The sequence below is a fragment of the Parus major genome, chromosome 7, assembly GCF_001522545.3.
Source record: "Parus major isolate Abel chromosome 7, Parus_major1.1, whole genome shotgun sequence".
NCBI classification, from domain to species: Eukaryota; Metazoa; Chordata; class Aves; order Passeriformes; family Paridae; genus Parus; species Parus major.
In genome coordinates this window covers 1526197-1546230 of record NC_031776.1, presented here as the reverse complement: position 1 = coordinate 1546230, position 20034 = coordinate 1526197, and the positions used below count along the sequence as shown (strand labels likewise).

The window sequence follows — 20034 nt, the reverse complement described above, 5'->3', positions numbered from 1 at the left end:
ATGGAAAAGGAAGTTTATGGTTGCACCTCTGGATGACATTTTAAAGACCGTGTGCAGCGTATTTTTTGAAAGACAATTCCAATTTTGTGAGCTGACCTACTGGACCCACAAAACCTATTGTTCACCCTCAGCAACAACCAAATCCTCTTCCCCCCAAACCAAGAGCAGCCCGGGAAATTGGATGGAGCCCTGACTTTTGTGCCTCTCTGTGGCAGTCAGACATTTTTATTGCAAAACGCCGTCTGGAAAAGATGCAAAACAAAATTGCTAAACTGCAAAAAGAATAAAAGGGTGGGGGTAGAAGAAGAAAAAAAACCAAAAAAACAAAAGGCCCCCTTCCCTTTGCTTATTGAGTTCAAAGGCATAACATGCAGCACCCTGCAGCAAATGGGAAGCTACACTAATTTTAAAGCCATAAAACGCTATAAAGTGCCCTGCGGGGCAGGACTACACTGGAGCTAGTTGCACCTAAATAAGCCATGGTTCATTTACTTCGCAGCTTAGCCTAATGTAATCATCAGCAGATTCCTAGCCTAGAGTTGTAACAGGCACGGAGCCGCTGCCGCCGAGGCGACACTCCCAGCCATGGAGGGGCCGCCGCCACATCGCTGTTGATTAGAAAATTTTTCAGTTTTGACAAGCCCTTAATGAACATAAATCGCTCCTTGATTGGTTTCCGTGTGGGGCCACAGGCACACCTAAGAAGAAACAACGAGGAAAAAAAAAAAGTCTCCCCAACTCCTCGCCCTCGCTGCTTTTCCCAGGAAGAGCCTGAGCTGTGGACGGACCGTGGGGATATGAGCCACGGTGGAATATATTCATCAAATGGTCCTGGGGAATTAGCTGTCCCCCCCTTCTCACATATCAACACTGCCATGATATCATTCAGCTTCATAATACATAGTTAATCCTAAGGAAAGCCATGAAATGGTAATTTCTGAGGAGCACAGAAGAGTGGGAACCTATTCTGGAAAACACTGATCACCCTCAAGTGCTCTGTCCTGACAAAAGGAAGGTCATCATGAATCTGTTTGGTTGGGAATTCACACTGGGAATCAAGAACATTAAATTTCAGTAATAAAAAGCACTGGCTGTATCTACACAGTGGAGTTAATCGGCTCCATTGGTGTTGCAGGAGCAGGGTAAGACTTGGAACACAACAGCAACAAAATGTTGGTCCCTTTGTAAATGGAACCCTTATTTGCATAAAATTTTAAGAAAACTCTTCCCTTTGCACTTCACTTCTCATTCAGCCTTTGTAATGAGAGCTGCTGTAAAAGACAAACCAGAGTTTTATCATCCTGAGTAATTTATGAAGCATTTATACCCACAGCAGTTAGCTCGGCTGGACAGGAAGCTCTAATTTTATAAACCCCCCGATTAATTAATAGCTTGGCTTTTGCCTTTTAAATTGCAACTCATTCTGATCATCAGAATTTTCCTTGACTTTCTGAAGAAGGAGCAGACAGATACAACACTGGAATGTGTGTTTGCTCCAGCCTGTGCAGCTCTGCCAAAGCTCAGCTGTGTCTGCCACACTACTGAGTGTCAACTCCCTCGAGGGCACAGAGGCCTGGACAGATCCTTGTGGCTCTCTTCACACTCAGGATATTTATTCTGCATTTCTATGATCTTCAGTTTTATATTTCTCTCCCAAACTTCACTCTATTACATCTTTCAGATTAAGAAAATAAAGAAGTATTCCAGGAAGCTCAAAAGTGACTGAGTGATCTGTACAGCTACAGGACTTTATAAAAATCAGAAATTACTATATCATATTGAACTGTTCCCATAATTCATTTGTTTCTATCCTAACCAATGTTTTAGGCACGCTGGTGGACAAAATAGTAACTACAATAAAAGCTTCAGATTTATCCTCATCCATACTCAAATAAAAACAGGATTTGTTTTGATCACTGCTCTCTCAGGAGGGAGAGCTACATCACACGTGAAAAGTGACACAGAATCTCAGAATGGTTTGGGCTGGAACAGACCTTAAAGCCCATCCTGTTCCACCCCTGCCATGGACAGGGGCCTTCCACTATCCCAGGTTGCTCCAAACCCTCTCCAGCCTGGCCTTTTGTCAGTCCAAGTCTCTATTTACCAAAGGCTGCTTTGAGGATTAGCTGTTGATAGGAAATGCCAGTTAAAAGGCCCTTCAGAATATCCAGCTTTACATTCCTTCAGAGCAAAAATGGGGGGGCCAATGAACATACACAATGGTATTTTAGAAATATATGAGCATGAATATTTCTATTAAAGCAACACAAACAACACACTCCAGAGCTATTGAACCGCCTGAGGTAAGACAAGCCTGGAAATAAAGCTGAGCTGCAGCCGTGGCTGTGGGGATATTCCCAACGGGAAGGGGAGCGCGCTTCCCTCGGCTGGAGCAGCACCAGGCTCTGGTTGCTGACTGCCCACACAGGACACCACACTGCTCTCAAGGGTGAGGGGAGATGGGATCCTGTGTTTGCAAGCAGGCTTTCTGCTTCCAAAGAGTTCAGGAAAATCACAAGAGCTGGTAACAAAAATTTTAACTGCAGCTCTGAGAGAAACACTGGGACCTGAGTGAGTTGTGCATGGAGCCACAACAATTCCATATACCAACACAGAGAACATTCTCAAAAGCCTCCTGCTTCTCACCATCTGCTTTTCCTGGAGGAACAGGCCAAGCAGAGAAAGCTCATATGACACCTCAAGCCTACAGGAATTTTATGGTGTTTGTAGGGTTTTCCCAGAGAATATGCCCATACAATGTATTTCTGAAGCCCTTGTGCCAAGTTTAGCTCAGTGTTGGATCTGACTCCTTACCAGGATGAAATGTTGCCTTTTTTAAAAAGAAAAACCATCCAATATATTTGAGGATAAAACAATACTGCTAATGTTCACGTGGGCTGCTCAACCACAGCCAGCACTGCATTTAAGGGACAATTTGGAACTGTGGCTACCATGAGATGAATTGAGCAAACCAGGTGAATCCACATCTCCCTCTCGGAGATAAAGGCAGATATCCCCCTCCCAATCACATTTAGAAGCCCCAGGTCATCACACTGGAGCAGTGAAGATGAAGGTTAAAGGCTGCAGCAAGCAAACACCAACCTTGCTGTGTAACACATGGGGCTTGTGTACCAGATGTGTTCTAGATGGGCATCGCACCCTCCTTCTCACGTATTTGAGAAGCTCTTCCTCCCCCATAAGGTGCCCCAGCACTGTGCTTTCATTTGAAATCAAACCTAGACCAAGCTAAACATAAAAGAGGAAAACTTCCCTTACCAGAAGAGAGCTGTTTTCAGCCTTTTTTCCCCCCCCTTTTCTTCTTTTCACAAATGAGGCGCAGCAATGGTGAAGATACAAGAGCAGAGAATGGACATCCACAGCTAAAGCTTTGTCATGTGCTGACCTGTGGCTCGCTGGCAACCCGGTGGCAGGCAGCCAGTGGTGAGCCAGCACCAGCTATTCATCAGGAGAAGGCTGAGATAAAGCAGTGCTGCCCAGCAGGTATCCCAGCGAATGCATTCCGGGAGCCCCGGCGCGGGGCATCCCGCCATTAAAAAGCCAGGAGACGCCTCGACAAATTCCCCTGAGGCCCTTTGGGGAGGCTGACACGGAATTTGCCGGCCAGAATTTTAGTGATCCACTCCACGCCTCTGCTCCAGAAGCCCAAGATGAATAGGGAGCTCTGGTGAACTTTGAAGCCTGCGGGTCAAAGTTCTCTCTCATTATCCCCATCCATTTTCTATCGGCGCAGCTCCTCGGCATCCCAAGGGACGGGAAGGTTTGAGGCTCTTGAAAAAACCTGACATGACCAAGTCAGGAAACAGTAGGGTGCTTATGTACATATGTTTTTCTTCCCCCGTTTTCCTCTCCCCTCACTTTCTTGAAAAGAAAGAAATGAGAGGGATTTCTCTATTGTGTCAAACACCAAGCTGGTGGCACCAGGAGTGGCTGATGTAGTTGGCACAATGCGGCGCTCATTTCAGCACGCTGCCCTGCCAAACATGCCTGACCCTCCCAGGGACACCTCCTCTGCAAGGAAGGGCCTCATTGGATTTTCCCCTCCCCACCCCAAAACCTTTCATTCTGTAGGCAATGTTTTCAAGAAGGATGTCAGGGCTGGATTCTGCAGTACCTATTTTCTATGTTAAACCCACTGCTTCGTGCCTGAGCTGCCACTGAACGCATCTGGCAGAGACAACTGATCCAACTTGTGGCAAACCTCGAGCAATATTAAACACAATGCTTACTAACAACCACTAAACACTGTAATTGCTCCTTCCAACACAAGATCTTTCGCTCTGACTCAAACCACAGGCTGGACAGACCAAATCATCTCCTAAATTTCCTTTTTCTACCACCACTAGAGGCCAGCTTCCCACCTTTCACTGCAATTAAAAATGCACTCCAGAATTAAAAGGGCAACATTTTGATTAGCTAAAATGACCTAGACATTTGAAACAATCTAAATCTGGTAAAAGCCAGGCTTTACACAAGTTTACAAAACTGATTTTAGATGGCTAACAAAAGCTCTTCACTGCTGCTTAATGGGAAAGTTGGTAGGAATAAGGCTCTGATTTTTCAAAACAATGTAAGAAATTATCCCAGACAGCAATGCAAGCACAGCATTAAAAATCATCACTTTGGCTTAGTTGGGAAAAAAAAGGAACAAAAAATTACTAATAAACAAAACCAGCAAAACCCAAACATGGTATTCTGTTTGGGGGAAGAACCTCTCAGCTGGAAATCCCCAAAAAGAAATTGTCCCATTCCTGCCAAGGAAGTTTAGTACAAAGTGTACTGGGAGTGTGACTGACTGAAATATCTGTGGTTCCCTCACGAACCCCTCTGATCCACACAAGGAGGAAACAGACACCCAGCCCAGCACCTTCTTCTTGGGGTGGGGGGGCACGGTGGGGGACAGAGGGAAACAATTACAGGCTGGTAATTACTTCTTCTTTAAATGGATTCTCTCTAATCTCCGATGGATTTACCTCTAATCTCAAAGTAATTACGTGTAACCTCAATGGATTCTTACTCTGGGGGCGACGCTGCAGCTCCGGGGGAGCCTGAGGAGGAGAAGTTTCTCCATTGTCTGCCAGAGCAATGAAAACCTCACACGTGCACAGCCCTGCCACGAACAATAGAACATTTTCCAGCAGCCAGGAAGGGACCAGGGCACACTCAAGAGCCTCCTCCTTGCTTGATGACCAGCACAATCTAAGGCAGACTCAAGTGGCAGCTCCATGGGGGAATGCAGTATCTGTGCTCCCCTTCTGGGAGCAATACCAATACACAAATCTGGGTATTTCAGGGCTGCTTCACAGCAGAATTAGTCAAATTTAGAGGCACTAAAAGTGACCAAATTGGGCAGAAAGATGTGAACCACATCACACAAAGGAGCAGTGAAAACCCTGCTCCAGAACACAGGGGCTGAGGGACAAGGTTTCTGATGGGAAGCAGCAATGCCTTGAAGCTACTTGTCATCCAATTTACCACATAATTTTTAAGAGACATGGACATCACATCAGAAACCAGAGCAAAGCATCATTATGGCAGGACCTGAGACTATAAAATCTTGTGTCAAGGCAGAGAAAAAGTGCTAATATCCCACAGACAGGGAACAGCAAGCGGGGCCAGACATGGATGTGGCACTTGGAGGTGTGGTTTAGTGCTGGGCTATAGCTGGGCTTGATGATCTTAGAATGCTTTCCAGCTTTAATGATTCTAGGGTTCCATCTCCTCAGACACCACCCCATTTAAGCAGAAGCTTCCTGCCAGTTCCAGGTGCAGGTCTATAAACCCCAGAATTTATAGAAAATGCCTCAAAACCTTGATTTTCACTCCTTAATGTAAAAGTGCTCAGGAACTCCAGATGCCACCAACAGGTTTAGAAACAATTGGCCCTAAAAACATTACAAGTGGCAACCCTCTGGTTTGCATACATGGGATGATGATAAAATACAAGATCAGATATTATATAAAGCCATATATAGATAGATAAATAGATATTTCTATATATTTCTATATCTCATCTTTATCTCATCTATATCTCACACATAATTATATCTGTATGTATAGATATATACATACCCTTGAGTTATTTATTTAACCTTGGTGAGGATCACTCCATGATTTCTGGGGTGGGCTACTCTGAGTGGGATCTCTGTGCTCCTTCCACCCCCAAACCCACACTAGGAATTGTGCCACACACTCTCAGGGGCAGACAGCATCCTTGGGACAGGGATAGATGCCTCAACATAGAAAAGTTGTATGGAACATATTTTAATGGCTAAGCCATTTCCAGAAAGCTGCTCAGAATTACTCCTGAATAAACCACAAGCCCTGCACACTGACAAAGACCTCTCCACACTCTTTACTACCTCTAGGAAATTTTTTCTTTTAAAATGCTTGTTTCTTAACCCTGGGATCAACAACAATCTATAAAAGAAATTAGCAGGAAAAAAAAAAGCCTTAAATAGTTCCAGCAGCCTGTTGGGATGCAAGGAAGCCCCAGTCCCAGTGGATTCAGAGAACTGGAGTGCACTCAGACTTGCAGCAGGGAGTTTTATTTCAGGTGATGATTCTTTGAGAGGGAGGGGAATGAAGATAGAGAAGGAAGCTCCCCCACCACAGTGGTCTCACCAAAGGCACACTTGGCACTGCTTTGCAGGGCTGAGCATTCCAGAGCAGGGAGTACTCACGTGCAGGCTGGGATGGTAGGTCAGCACGCCGTTGTCACATAGAGTCACGTATTTCTTCTTCCACTCCTTGTTCAGGGACTTGCCACTCCGCTTTAGCAGCATCCCCTGGTGGGGGGAGAGAGAGAGAGAGAAAAGGTCAAACCTTTTTTCTTCTGAAAACTTCTGCCCTCCAGACAACACCCAACTGCCCAAGACACAGAGAGAAAGAAGTGTTATTGCCAGCATTTTGAGAGAGGCTTTCTCCTGCGAGTTAAGCTCCTCATTCTGCCTCTCCCACAATGCACATTCCCTCCACTGGCTTTGTCCAATGGGTAGAAAAACCTCCTTTTTCATTGAATTCCACACCTCAGGAAAGCACATTTTAGTGTGACCCACATAGATTCCTATTTGATGAAGACACCATGCTCTGCATTTCCTTACCCTCTAAAACAAATGATGAGCCCCAGGTTGAGGGAGGGTCCTGCTTGTGTGGCCTCCCTCCAGCGTGCTCCTGGGGCTTCCTTGCCCACAGAGGAGCACACATCTGTGTTCTCATTCCCTCTGCACAAAGGTGACACCACCATGGAAACCCCTCTTGGCTACTGATTTCAGCAAAAGAAACCCCAATCCCAGGCAAGAGTAGCAAAACAAAACCAGAGCAAATACAAAGTGTTTCAAGTGAATCCTGGATAATTTAATGACAGAGAGGTGACTGGAGAGGAAAGGAGCTGGGCCAAGTGAATCACCTTTCCACCATATTCAGTCAGGGATGAATGCCAACAATCACAGAATCCCAGAATGGTTTGGGTTGAAGGGACATTAAAATGCACCCAGTTCCAAGCCCCTACCATGGGCAGGGACACCTTCCACTGTCCCAGGTTACTCCAAGCCCTGTCCAACCTGTCCTGGAACACTGCCAGGGATGGGGCAGCCACAGCTTCTCATCAACAGCAAAGATTAAAAGTCATCATTGTGTTCCAACAGACAAACAGACAGGAACTGCTACCTGTTCTCAGCTGCAACACAGAATTTCACTTTGAAAAATAAAATACCACAAGCTCTAGAACATTCAAAGCAATAAATGAAGAACACACTTCCTTAGGAAATTTTAATTTCCAAACCCCAGCCAGTAGGCAGTTCCTAATGGGTCCAGACAATATTATGGCTGTACAAAGCCTTACTTGGAATGTCCAGTGGAGATCCTATGGTCAGTACCTACCACAGGGACACACTGGTGTCACAGATCAAGCTCTGATCAAAGTGGACACGCATCCATTTCAATAAATGACAACCAGGAATCCACCCCACACAAACTTCAGCTCCCTAACCCCTGTAAAACATGTTTTTCCCTTCTCACTGTACAAGGGAATTAAATAAAGGGAAAACAGAACATAGAAAGATGTCCTACCAAGCACAGTGCTTCCAACTCCTATGGAGTTGTTCTTGTTAAAAGTGGTTTAAACCTTGAAAATAAGTTCCACTGTTTATTTTCCCATTAAACCTGCTTTATGAAGTGACCCAATCCCAAAGCCAGGAGGGGACATGGGTCAGCTCTGCTCAAGTAGAAATCCTGCTCCTGGCCACACAGCTGGAACAGAACTTCAGAGGAGAACCTTTCCCAAATCCAACCCCCTCCACGGATGGGACCGTGAGGAAAAGCTCATGCTGGACACCTGAATAGCACAGTGATCCAAACTCCCAACTTTCTGCCTGTCTGGGGGTCACATGTCTGTATTTTTTTGTGCTGCTCCTTGCTAGAACTCAAACTTTTTCAAGGAGAATGGGGCTTCTGAAACGCCTCCTCACAAAAGCTCCTGCTCATCCCAATTACCGCCTGCCAGCGCTTGGAGACGTTGTTTTCTTCTATTAAAAAATGAAAGCTTATTTCTGCCTTTGACTCTCCTGTTTGTCTATAGGAGGTGATCTGTCTCTTCACCTTTCCCATCTTTCATACCTCACCTGCAGCACAGTGCTGGAGTTTAGGGGGACCCAATTCTAGTTAGTGCTGTGCCGTGGGGATCAAAAATTACTGTTTCCTTGTGCTGGTTTGTTCTTCTTCAGACCTTCTAATGGGGAAAAAGCAGTAAGGATCACAATGGTGATTTTTTTTTTCCCTCTGCCTTTTTTTTTTCAGCTTTTACTGGCTTCAAAACCAGTAAAATGTATATATTTCATAACCTTTTAACTGCCCCTTTGCTATAGAGAAAACATGTCATTACTTACATAATTTTCAATTCATGCCAATTATAATCTCGATAAATAGTAAAAGTGTACCATGGTCGTGATTTTTACTACTTACTTCTGCTACTATCTAAGTATGAATTATGACATTCTAGTTTTGGATCTAAACAAAGAAAATTATTCAAAATGAGGTTTTACCATGTTTTTAATGCAGAACTCTGTGCTTTGATGTAAAAAAACCAAACAAAAACCAACCTGCCCAGCTCAGAACTGAATACAGATGATGGACCTATTTCTGCCTAACTAACAAACCTGACTTCCCAATCCATTTTCTTCAGGCATTCCTTCAGCAAACAGAATCATTTTCACATTATGTGATAATTAAAAGTATCTTGAAGTACCTGGAGAGCAAACTGCTCTGAATACAAGGAGCTAACTTAAAGTGCTATAAAGCAAAGCAGCCCATACAAACCACAGTTTTTATCCCCAAGGCCACCACTTTGTAGTAATTTTATACAATGGTCTGAAGAAATGGTCTTAGAATCAGAGTTTAGATCAGTTATAAATGCACTTTAATGTTAGCTACACTTAAGAATAATAAATGGCCCACAAATGACAGGAAATATTGCTTTAAAGAAAATAAAAAATAGAGGCCCTTGCTTCAGTCCCATTATGGCTGCATTGGGGACCCACCAGATGCTGTGCCAGGGAAATGGGATCCAGGGGTTCCCACTGACCCCTGGTACCTCCAAGGCAATTCAGAGGCAGCTTGGGCACGTCCCCAATCACTGCCAAACTGGTCCCCATGTACACACAGCACACTGGAAAAATCCCATTGAGTCCCCAAGCTATGGAGTAAGCGACTAAGACAATCTTCTACTCCAAATACCTTTTTTCTTGGTCTAAACAATCCCTGTCTCAAATCCCTGTCAAAAAATGGGCAATGCTATTTTCCTGAATTTGTATGAAACCTTTAATTTCTTACAGGGCTCCATGGGTAGTTGGGTGCAGCTGACCCAAAGCCTCCAGACTCAACAGTAAGAATTTAACACCTCTGATTTCCACACAAACCGAGAAGAACTTCACACCTCAAATCGCCTTTTTTTTTTTACCACCTTCCCTCCAAAACTGCAACTCTGTGTTGTTTCTGGGAGGAATGGTGAGTGCTCCAGCTTGTGGTTTTAAGGAGTTGGAGGAAAAAGGCTCCAAGTGGAGTGCACAGAGCTCAGTCCCTGGGTTTTGCTGGAGGATCCACGGAGCGAACGGAGCCGGCTCTCCATTAGTAATGTGTGTGCTACGTCTACTCCCAGGAGGTCATTGCAAGCCAAAAGCAATGTTAAGTGTACAAGCTTTAAATAACTTACAAAGTTAATGTAATGAATGCAAGTGTGATCTGAAATCCATCACTCAGTGGCTTGCTGTAGCCTCAAGCTGTGATAAAACACCACTCATAAATTTATATTAAAACTCTGTTCGATAGCAATTATTTACCAACAAAGATTTATTGATTGCATTTGCTGTTAGGGACTGGGGCCCTAACTGAGTCAATCAGCTTAGGCTGCTGAGCTCCAGGGCACCTGGGGAAGTTACAGACTGCCAGCAGGCTCTGCAATCCCAACATTACCGTGGGAGCAGGAGCAGCTAATGAAAAGCCGCCAGCCTCGGATTGATTGGAGCTAAGGTGGAAAAAAACCAACAGAGCCAGCACCAGTCAAGGGAGCAGGGCATGTAATACAGCCAGTTCATCTGAATACACTGCAACCAGCAAAATCTGCCTGCTCCACGTGCCTTCCATGAGCTTGCCTGCTTTAAATAACAGCTCAGTGGCAAAACAATAATCAATCTGTTCTGTAGAAATATTTTAGGTTTTAAATAGCAAATTATCAGTATTTCAAAAAAGGACCCCTTGAAGATGCTAATGGTGCGCTGAAGATGCTGGCAGGTGAGAAGCCTTAAAAATGGTCTTTGAATTCAGCAGAGCCAGGATTGGACCTTATGGGAAAGGAAGTATGATACCTACAAGGCAGGGGTTGGAATTAGATGAACTTCAGGATCCTATCTAACCCAAACCATTCCATGATTACACTTTGGTTTCTGTCTTCTTTCAGAAATTTACCCCACTGCCAAGGCTGAAGCGTGAACTTCTGCCAGCCTTTTGTTTCTTCCCCTCCCTAATTTTTAGGTGACCCCATATTGTTTCCCTGATGCTGTTCTGACAGAATGAAACAGGTCATCTCACACTTCATCATTAACAACATAAATTCCTCATTTTCCACCCAGCTCTGTAGTTCCCACAGCCATGATTAACAGCTAGCACTGCTAGGAATTTTCTACAGCTCCTGTGCATCCTGTTCAGAAAAAACAACTCTCAGTTATGAAAAACCTCCTCCTTCAAACAACTCCAAAGGCAGCCACTCAGGATCTCAAACTAACTGTTACATACAAATTCTGGTCAATAAAACACCCACTGCCTGTAAATTTATTAACCTTGAGAACAAATGCTGGTGAAATCCCCAAGATTCAATGGCCAGCCAACTCTGTGCAGCCTGTCCAACAGCACTGGGACTATCTGATAATAAAACAGAGATTAATTCTTCAGTGATAAGTTTTTGCTTCCACAATATTTAGTTGTTAACAGGTTTCTGGTGTTTAAGTCCATTCCAGCATATGGCAGACACCAGCTCAGTTTTACCTCCAAACAATACCTGCAGGCCAAAGGAAGTTTCTGGTAATGCTGGAATCATTGATCCATAGTCAGAGAATCCCAGAATAGTTTGGGTTGGAAGGGACCCTAAAGCTCACCTCATTCCACCTCCTATCATGGGCAGGGACACTTTCCACTAGCCCAGGTTGTTCTCTCTAAACCTAAAATCCTCTGGGGAATAAACTGTTGAAGATTCCCAGTGTAGTGTGAATCCTTCCATAAAAATGTAACTTGTTTTCTCAATTCCCCAGACTTTTTTTCCCCAGGAATTTAAGGGAATGCTGCTTCGTCTTCTGGTCAAGGAGACATGAAGCTGGTTTAAGTTTTAACACCTGTAGCAAATTTCCCTCTCTTTTTTGATAGCTGAAGGGTGCTTATAAAAAAGAGGGAGAGGGACTTTGGATAAGGACCTGGAGGGACAGGATAAGGGGAATGGATTCCCACTGCTGGAGGGAAATTGGACTAGATGGGAAATTGGGAAGGAATTGCTCCCTGGCAGGGTGGGCAGGCCCTGGCACAGCTGTGGCTGCCCCTGGATCCCTGGAAGTGTCCCAGGCCAGGTTGGACAGGGCCTGGAGCAGCCTGGGACAGTGGGAAGTGTCCCTGCCCCTGGCAGGGGGTGGGATGAAATGAGGTTAAGGCCCCTTCCAGCCCAAATAATTTTGGGATTCTATGACCTCTTATAGTAGCAAAGCACAACTGGGGACTAACTGGGAACCACAAAACAAATGAAAAAAAGAGCTACAAGAGCCTGGAGTAGCTCTGAAGAGTTCTGAGAACAGAAGAGCTCAAACCTTCTCCAAGTTCAGTATCTAACAATAACATTGCAATAAAAAACCCCCTAAAACCCTGTATGTTCTTACCACAGTTGTGCACATGGAAAACCCCTCCCACCTCCCTTAAAAACTGGCACAGCAGCAGCAGCAGCAGCAGAGTTTTGCTACAATGATGCTCCCACATTGCAGAAACCATTCAAATCTATGTTCTGTGCCTTTAGGAGAAAACAAAACCAGAACATTGCACCCAATTCTCTTCTAACATTTCCCAAACAGGAGGCAGTGACTGTGCAGCAGGTAATTACTCCATGAATGGTTTCCTAATGCTGGGGCTGATCAGCCACGATTTCCATTTGAAGACAAAGAACAGAGAGGATCTAACACCTGACTTGAGGAGTAGAAGATAATGGCTTTGCTTAAACTTGAAGGACAATCAACCTGCAACTCGTTATTTGCCAAGCTCTCTGCACACAAGCTACGAAAGAAAATTAGAAAGATGTACTGAAAAAAAAAAAAGCCAGTGCTGATTAAGCAAGTCTTACAGTTCATCACAGCACCAGCAATGAGGATTGCCACCTCCAGCAAAGGACAGCCACCAAATTCCTGCAAGGAGCAGCAGCACTATGGACAAAGTTAATGAGAAGAACAAACTTAGCGTTCGCTGTTATTTTAATCCCAGAACCCCAGAATGGTCGGAAGGGAGCTTCAAGACCATCTCATTCCACCCCCTGTCATGGGCAGGGACAGCCTCTATGATCCCAGGCTGCTCCAAGCCCCATCCAACCTGGCCTTGATCACCAACTGCTCCAGTGTTTCAGCCTCTGGATCTCACCAACACAGCTGATGCTCAACTCCTCCAGTTGTTCTTGAGTTCTCCTTCAGTTGGCAGCTTTGGGACAGGAGCTGTTGCACTCTTCCCTTAGCCCTACTTTATGACTATTTTTAAAATGGGACTTTATGAAGTCAACAGCACATTCCACACTCTACAGTTAGAGGCACCACACATCCCTCCTGTGGAGCTGAACATTCGAGTGTGTTATGAAATGCAATCAGCTATTTAGGGACTGGCACATCTTTCACTCTAGCCCCAGTTTACCTCTTGGACAGAGCACTGAGTAAATCACATTATTTTCCTGCCTTTCAGTAGTTTCTGCCTCTGGTGCCTTCTAAGACTAGTTCTGCTTACTCTGGGCTGCTAAAGAAGCAGGAAGAAAAAAGAATCCCAGCCCTTAATAATCTCCAGTGGCTGCCTTATTAACCCCTTGGCACTGGCAGCTGTGGTTGCCCTGACACCAGTGAAATGCACTTCCATGCAAATCATTACCTTGGGCAAAGGAAAAACAGCGTTGGGAAGCGGATCCAGTGCGAGCAAACACAGCTGTGGGAAAGGCTCCGAGAGTGGGAACGTTCGGGAATGGCTGAAGGGTCAGGCATGAAAAGGAAGCAACAAAACATTGACTTCTCTCAAGAAACAAACAGTGTTGGGTGGCTGATGGAAAATAAGGAATCCTCATGGAGGCATCACCACTCCTAGGAAGAAGATCCGTTTTTCCTTCCAGGAGCGCTCCATTCCCCGATCCCTGAAATTCTCTTTATCATATTTTATATAAAGTAGGGATTTGGCTGGGGGAGAAAAGCCATGAAAAGCTTAAAACCCAATTTTAACTTTCTCTCCTGACACTATAGTGTTTCCATAGAAACATCAGGAAGACCACTTAAGAGCAGCTTTTTTTTTTTTGTAGCCATGTTTGGCACCATACCCCTCCCCTGGACAAGCTATTATTTCACAAATGGACGCTTTCTGCAGCCCGTTCTGTGCAGGCTCCGATGGAGGGGGGAAAGAAAAAGAACCCTGGATCTTTAACCAGTTCCCTTGTGGTCCCCTCCCTTTTTTGTTGGTAATATTTCTGTCATTCTGCCGGGGCTATATGGTACAAAGGGTTACACTTTAATTGAGCTGTCAGCATCTCCAACAATCCTATAAAACTCCGATTATGCACGGCGGGGTTAGTGACACACTTGTTATTGTGGATGCCCTATTTGCTAAACCCGAGCCCCCCCCCCACAGGTCACCTCACCCAGGCGACCTTCCTGTCATTAGCCTCGTCTATTCCTACCTCACCGCTGTGAAAATCACACAAGGAAAGGCTTCAAAGCCCTTGCCAGGACTGAATTCGACCAGGAGCTAATCACCCACAAATCCAGCTCAAATGGCAATAATTGGCTAAACTGCTCACCTCTCCAGAGCTCAGCAGTAATTTGGGATAATAAAGAAAAGAATTATTCAGCTAACTGCCCTGAAATGTATGCTTTGTGACCGACACACTTCACATTTTAATAATGATGGACACAAAATCCAATTTAATACAGCATCGGCTGAATAACAAACCCAAGAATACTGGCAGGGGAAAAAAAAAAGGTGTGTGTGTGTGTGTGTGTGTTCCTTTTTTTTCCTTAAACTGTGTTCCATGTTATTGTACAGAAAGGATTCACACTTCTTGTCTGGAAATTTTGGGACCAAAAAGGCCTTTGACAACCAACCTCAGAAACTCTGCTCCATAATGGGATTTTTAAATTTATGTTAATTTGGGGTTTTTTTTTTAATCAAAAAGAGCGTCCTCCATGAAAAATAAATTTTGCTGAACAGTTATACCTCTGGTCCTCAAACTTTTGTAGGGATAGGAGAATAAGCATCCTGTTTGTTTTGTTGTTTTAATTCTGCAGTAGAAAGACACCTTTTTCATTATTCTAATAAACAATATTTCCCAATTGTTCCGTTTTTCTACTTTTACACCTCATCCTCTGGTCAAGGACCATCAGCACTACAGAAGGGTCTGTCAGGACACACTGAACTGGTTCAACATTGCAAAGATCACTGAAGCCCAGAATTGTTTGGCTTGGAAGGGACCTTAAACCTCATCTTGTGCCTGCCATGGGCAGTGACACCTTCCACTAGACCAGGGTGGGTGATCAGGGCCCATCAGGATGCTCCAGCACGGATCCCATCCACACTCCGTGCTCCCTTTCCTCCAATCTCTCCCAAGGCCAGGACAAAGAAAGGAAAATAGATGAAATGGGCTTTCCTGGTGATATTCCTGAGATGTCCAGCTCACTCAGAGGAATGGGAATGAAGGTGGTGATGGTCCTTCAGAGATGCACTTAATGTACATTGGACACTGTCCTCTCATCATTACAGCAGAAAACAAATCAGGAACCTAACGAGGAAAAATTCCTTCCATACTGGATCCTGTTTCCTACAGTTCATAAAATCATGTTTCATATTCTCAAGGAAAGCTGCAAAAAATGTAAATTCCATCTTCAACATGAGGGAAATACTTTAAGAAATGTAGAACATGCCAAGACACACAGGACAACTGCATGAAGAGACAGCTACAACCACATCCCTTTGCTACAATATGTGAGTAGTCATGGAGCTAAACAGCTGATAAAAATGATGATTTATCTACTGGTGCAGCAGAGACACAACTTTTTCAACAGCCCTTTTCAAAGCATGCACAACTGTCTGCTCCTTCTTCTTAATGAATTGATCTGCACTTTATCACCTAAAAACAAAATCATTTTGGCTTCCACTGGGAATACATAAAAACATTTATGAATTTTATGTAACATAAAAACCTATAGTTAATTCACTCAAAAACCTTCTAGTCTTGGCCAAGGACCATGATTTGAGTCACACTGGGAGAAGATTTTTGACAGGGTATAAAATTTTGCTCAAAAACCAGCCCCACCACCTCCTCAGCCTGCTGGGGCGTCTGTGCAGGGTCAGGATTTGGACTGAATGATCCTCACGGGTCCCTTCCAGCTCAGAATATTCTGTGCTTTGATGGTTCTTTTACACCAAGGCATCTCCACATCTCCAACACCTCTCTGAACCCAGGGAAAACCTATCCAAGGCCATTTCCCAGGATTTAAGGGCACAGCCTAAAACCAACTTTCAAGTACAGGTTTTTCACCCCATGTTTTTAAATTGTTACAGCAAAAAGGCAAAATTACTGCTGTCAGAAGCAGAACTCACTCATTTTTACCACAGCAATTGTTATAAAAATTAGAGTTAACAAAAAATGAGACACTGCCAGTGCGAGTCATCTGAAAGAACATCTTCTGAGAAATTATTAATCAATGTTTTTGATAAGGTTATTATTAGGATTCCTGAAGCAATAACCTGAGACACACACAAAAATTTGTTTATTGTTATTTAATATTCTTCTTCTGAGAAGAAAAGGCTGGTTTTGTCCTGGCTTGCCTTGCTTTATATACAGCACTCACTCCTCTTCTCTCCCACTTCCCAAGCTTAACATTAATCAGAGTGATTTCAAAATAAAGGATTCTGCATATTGTGTCAGCAAGTTAAAAATAATAATATTGTTTTAATGTTAAAATCACTCCAGATACAATATTTCCTGTGTAGAATATTTCATGGCTCATTTGCTTCAACAGATATTAAGCTTCAGTCAACAATTAACTACTGACACCTTTTTTCTGTTTATTTTTTTAAACCAAGAAGATTTAGCAGAAGTGATAAAAGCACAGCTTGGATTTATTAGATGGATGCTAATTTGATGTCACCAGTTTAGTTCATTTCTATCGTAGTGAATGATAGGGTCACTCAACTCACATTTCAACCAAATTGAAATCCAGATTTGAGCACATCTTTCAGCCCAAAAATTGCTGCAAAAGTGCACCAGTTTAAAAGACCATTTGAACTGTTAATTGTTTATCACTTTCCACATGGGATCATTCCCAAACACAGCCATTACAGTGAATGTTTAAATGGAGTTTTGGATTCAGCACTGCTGGCTTTCTGTAAGGAACCCACTGGCACTGCCTTCAGCCTGCCCTTACCTGCAGCTTCATGGTGCTACCCCTGGGACAGAAACCCAACCATCCCAATTCCTGAATCCAAAGGCATTTCTGTGGTGACAACAGCAAAACCAAGCTGTCATCAGGAGACTTTAGTCGACCTCTCTCCATCCAGTCCCCACCAGAGAGATGCAGAATCCTGGAATGCTTTGGGTTGGAAGGGACCTTAAACACCACCTACTGCAACTCTTCCAAGAGATGGAAACCCAAGCCATATTTTGCACTTCATGACACATTTCCATCTATCAGAAGCCTCGAGAATCTGGAGGCAGATGACACATTTTTGGATCACTGGCTTGTACCCAAATGATGTCAGGAACACAATGTGACACCAGCCAGGGAGGTCTGGCCCCCAAGCCCAGAGCAGTACAGTTAATAAGATGTTGTAACAAAGGTAGCAGTGACTAAATCCTCTTGGAAATCTCTGCTCCTAGAAAAAGCTGAGATATAATGCAGTAGTAAAGTGTGATGCACCACAAAGAGTGAAAGACCACATTCCACTCTGAGCATTCCTGGAAGGACATCTGAGAGATGTTCCTGGAAAAAAAATTTCCCTAATTTCCCCACATTTTTCCCTGCAAGGCCTTAAATTTCTTCATGTGAGATCTGTAAGGCAGAATACAGATTGCCCTGGGAATGTACTGCACTGGTCACTCAGCTTTTTAATGCTTTAGAATATTCAGCAGTGACAGCAGATAAGGCAGAGGCTGTTAGTATGTGCTGTCTGTTTATTCAGACTTATTCCTCTATTTATTAAGACTTATTAAAAGGAGTCACAGAATCCCAGCATATTTTGGGTTGGAAGGGAGCCCAAAGATCACCCAGTCCCAACCCCTGCTATGGGCATGGTCACCTTCCACTATCCCAGGCTGCTCCAAGCCCCAGTGTCCAACCTGGCCTTGGACATTTCCAGGGATCCAGGGTCCTCCCCACCCTCCCAGGGAGCAATTCCTTCCCAATATCCCATCCAACGTTGCCCTCCTTCAGCTTCAGGAGTCAATCCATAACTTGTTAAAGCAGAAACTCAAAAGATGTTTCCACAAACAAAGATATTTGTTCCTTCCCCAAATCATGTAAAGATACACACTTTATTTTCCTTTCAAGAGTGGTCTGGCACACATGTTGATCCCTCAGTTTTAACCTCATTAAAATTTCAGAGGGAGACAACAAGAACAGAAGCCTCTCCAGAGGCTACGATCGTTTTATGAGAGAGTATCCCAGACCCAAGTGGCTTGCAGGCAACACAGAAGAACACCATGTTCAGAAAGGGTAATTTATAAAGCTCATTTATGGATTTCTCTGTGCAGTTACTTGGCTGTAGACTAGGCAAGCTGTAAAATGTTGGAGACAATCACCCTCAAAAAAAACCCCAATATAATCCATTATTTATTAAGTGATCAGCCGTGAACAAGACAAAACACTAATTTTTAACCACCTTTCCCAACTTCCTATAGATAAAGAACGTGTTTGTAAAGACAAAAAAAATTAAAATATATAAATATATATAAATAAAAATGCAAGGTACCCAGAGTGCAGCTAATGGGATTTGACGCTGGCTTTAATTTTAATGAAGAAAGTTGCCAGTAGCAACAAAACTGTCAGCAGCAGCCAAGCACCATTAATAAAGACCCAGACAACATTAGTGGCACGGCAACAGTACAAAAGGTTCCCCCCGGTTCATGCTGTGCTAAATTGGCTGCCCAATTTTTCTTAAGTGTCCATACTATTTAGAAGACAATTTATTAATTTTTGTCATCCATTGTCACTTGACAGGCCATCATTTTGCATCCCGAATTTGAGATGAAAACTAATTGGAAAGACTGGCAGTATTTATGAGGGGTATTATTTGTCAATTATGGCTGCTGATGATCCCAGGTCCTACCAACTTTAACACCCCGTGCTCGGGTGTCGTCAGTAGGACCTTTTTTTTTTGGTCATTTCCATGTTAGTTCTAGGAAAGTGACAAAAAGCAATGATAAAATCAATTCAGCAAACTCGTTAAGGAAGAGGGGCCCATCAATCCCTGCTCTGAAATCACTGGAGTGGGGGAAAAAAAGCACTGGTGTGGCCTGGGGAATCACAGCTTCCCAGGACACCTTCCAGGGAAAAAGCCCAATCTCTTTGTTCCCTACAATCAGGACAAATTTTCAAATAAGTCATAACTGAAATTAACCCTGCAGATTTACCCAGGCTACCTGAAAAGGAAGGTTTTACTCTCTTCTCACTGCCCTTAAATTGCTTCCCTGCAAATCTGAATGCCTCAAAAGCTCTCAAATTCCTAAAATGCAGGGAGTCACAGAATCACAGAATATGCTGAGCTGGAAGGGACCCACAAGGATCATCAAGTCCAGCTCTTTCATTCCAGCTTTATTTGCACTGATAACTCTCACCCAGACTTTCAGAGACATTCTCCTACTTCCCATCTTCACAGACTTCAAACAATGATACAAAACATCCCAGGAAAACCCCCGTGTTAAAACAGCAAAGTGAGGCTACAGCACCCATCTCAAGCCTTTTCTGCTTCCACCACCTGTGGTGGAGCCCAGGGTGTGCCCTGCATCCCATGGGGTTCATGGTGGGGCTGGGATCTACCTGAATCCCACAGAAAACCCCACACCAGAGCAGGGAGATACACAAGGGAACCATTGGGAAGCTCGTGCTGGAGCAGTTCCTGGCAGGACATGTGGCCCCATGGATAGAGGGACCCACACTGGGACAGTTCCTGGCAGGACATGTGGCCCCATGGATAGAGGGACCCACACTGGGACAGTTCCTGAAGGACTGACCCCATGGATAGAGGGACCCACACTGG

General features: G+C 44.1%; 1 protein-coding gene across 10 annotated transcripts in view; it reads right to left on the bottom strand.

Moving 5' to 3' along the window:
* The window catches only part of AGAP1 (ArfGAP with GTPase domain, ankyrin repeat and PH domain 1), a 307695-nt gene that overhangs the window by 115744 nt on the left and 171917 nt on the right, over positions 1-20034 (bottom strand). For all 10 annotated transcript variants that reach the window (XM_015634034.3, XM_015634041.3, XM_015634033.3 and 7 more), the window contains one exon: positions 6702-6806. In XM_015634034.3, the coding sequence (XP_015489520.1) occupies positions 6702-6806 (105 nt within the window). The remainder of the gene's footprint in view (positions 1-6701; positions 6807-20034) is intronic.